We start from the raw sequence: 1,998 nt of genomic DNA on the forward strand, positions 1-1,998 counted from the left end.
CCCAAATTCCTGAAGTTAAACCAAAATCCCCAAACGCACCGAAACGTACCAGCATTTACCCAAAAGACACAAAATGAACCCCAAATTCTCCCAAAATACACAAAATTCCCCCCAAAATGCCCCCAAATCCCCTCCCCGGCCATCCCAGTGCCCCCAAATCCCCATTTCACAGCAATTTTACCCCAAAAATCCCATTTTTACCCCGAAAAAATGCCATTTTTCACCCATTTTTGCCATTTTTTCACCCCAAACCCCCTCCAAGTTCATCCCAGTTTATCCCAGTTTGTCCCAGTCCCCCCAAATCCCCATTTTTATCCCATTTTACCCCCAAAATCCCATTTTCCCACCTTTTTTTCCCATTTTTTTCATTGATTTTTCACCCCAAACCCCTCCCAGTCCCTCCCAGTTCATCCCAGTCCCCCCAAATCCCATTTTTATCCAATTTTTACCTCCCAAAAATCCCATGTTTGACTGATTTTTTCACCGTTTTTCCCCATTTTTTCTCCCAGTTCATCCCAGTCCATCCCAGTCCCCCCAAATCCCCATTTCCCATCAATTTTACCTCCCAAAAATCCCATTTTTTCACTGATTTTTTTCCCATTTTTCCCCCGTTTTTTCTCCCAGTTCATCCCAGTCCCCCCAGTCCCCGCTTCCCATCAATTTTACCCCCAAAAATCCAATTTTTATCCCATTTCTACCCCCAAAAATGCCATTTTTTCACCGATTTTCCCCGTTTTTTCACCGATTTTCCCCGTTTTCTCCCCGTTCCAGCTGGACGTGGCGCGAGCAGGCCAATTTCCTGTGTCTGCTTCCCCGTTTTTTCACTGATTTTCCCCGTTTTTTCACCGATTTTTCTCGTTTTTTCACCATTTTTTCCCCGTTTTCCCCCCAGTGAGGCAGCACCTGCAGGTGGGTGATGTTGTGGTCGATGTTCATGGTGGAGGTCTCGCAGTTCTCCGCGATGTATTTGTAGTCCTGGGGACAGGGCTCCTCGTCCACGCCGTTGACGCAGGGGATGGGGACGTTCTCGTGGCCCCTGGCCACGTCCCTGGGGGAAAATTGGGGAGAAATGGGGGGTAAAGGGGTGGGGACCCCGAAATCAGCAACAAAATCCGGCCAGAAATGCAAAAAACCCCACAAAAATCCGGCCAGAAATGCAAAAATTACCAAAAAAATCCACCTAGAAATGTAAAAATCACCCCAAAAAAATCCAGCCAGAAACAGCAAAATTACCCCAAAAATCCAGCCAGGAATCTAAAAATAAGTAATAAAAAAATCCAGGCGGAAATGGAAAAATAATAATTAAAAAAATCCGGCCAGAAATGGGAAAATTCTCGTGAAAATCCAGCCAGAAATGGGAAAATTGAAAAAAAAATCCAGCCAGAAAAATGCAAAAAAAATCCCGTGAAAATCCGGCCGGAAATGATAAAATTACAAAAAAAAATCCACCTAAAAATGTAAAATACATCAAAGAAATCCGGCCAGAAACGGAAAAATTCCTGTGAAAATCCGGCTAGAAATGACAAAATTCTTTAAAAAATCCACCCAGAAATGGAAAAAAACCCATGAAAACCTGGTCAGAAAATTGCAAAAAAAAAAAAATCCCCTCCAAATCCCAAAAAATCCAGAAAAAATCCCCTCAAAAAATAAAAAAAAATCCCAAAAAATCAGAAAAAACTTTTTAAAAATCCCAAATAAATCCTGTAAAAAGCGCGAGCTCCGCCTGCTGACAATGCAAACCCCAGCCTGAATTTGTGACGCCAAAAACCAGAACAAAAATCAAAAAAAAAGGAAAAAAATCCCCAAAAAAATCCCCAAAAAATGAGGTAGGAAATCCCATAAAAACAAAAACCCCCAAAATAACCCCCAGCCTCAACTTGTGACACAAAAACTGCCCAAAAAAATCGCCAAAAATCGTTGCAAAAAAATCATTAAAAAATTGAAAAAAATTTTTATAAAATCAGAAAATTTCAGAAAAAAAATCAGAAAAAACTCGAG

At 41.4% G+C, this 1,998-nt stretch overlaps 1 protein-coding gene across 1 annotated transcript in view; it reads right to left on the reverse strand.

The window, feature by feature from the left end:
- Positions 1–903: 903 nt before the first annotated feature.
- Positions 904–1,998, reverse strand: part of LOC115949301 (histone-lysine N-methyltransferase EHMT2-like) — a gene marked incomplete at its 3' end in the record, with an annotated part of 1,649 nt that continues 554 nt past the window's right edge. The window contains exon 2 of the mRNA XM_031065834.1: positions 904–1,048. Coding sequence (XP_030921694.1) covers positions 904–1,048 — 145 coding nt within the window. The remainder of the gene's footprint in view (positions 1,049–1,998) is intronic.

The sequence above is a fragment of the Geospiza fortis genome, unplaced genomic scaffold (genome assembly GCF_000277835.1).
Source record: "Geospiza fortis unplaced genomic scaffold, GeoFor_1.0 scaffold2338, whole genome shotgun sequence".
Lineage (NCBI taxonomy): Eukaryota > Metazoa > Chordata > Aves > Passeriformes > Thraupidae > Geospiza > Geospiza fortis.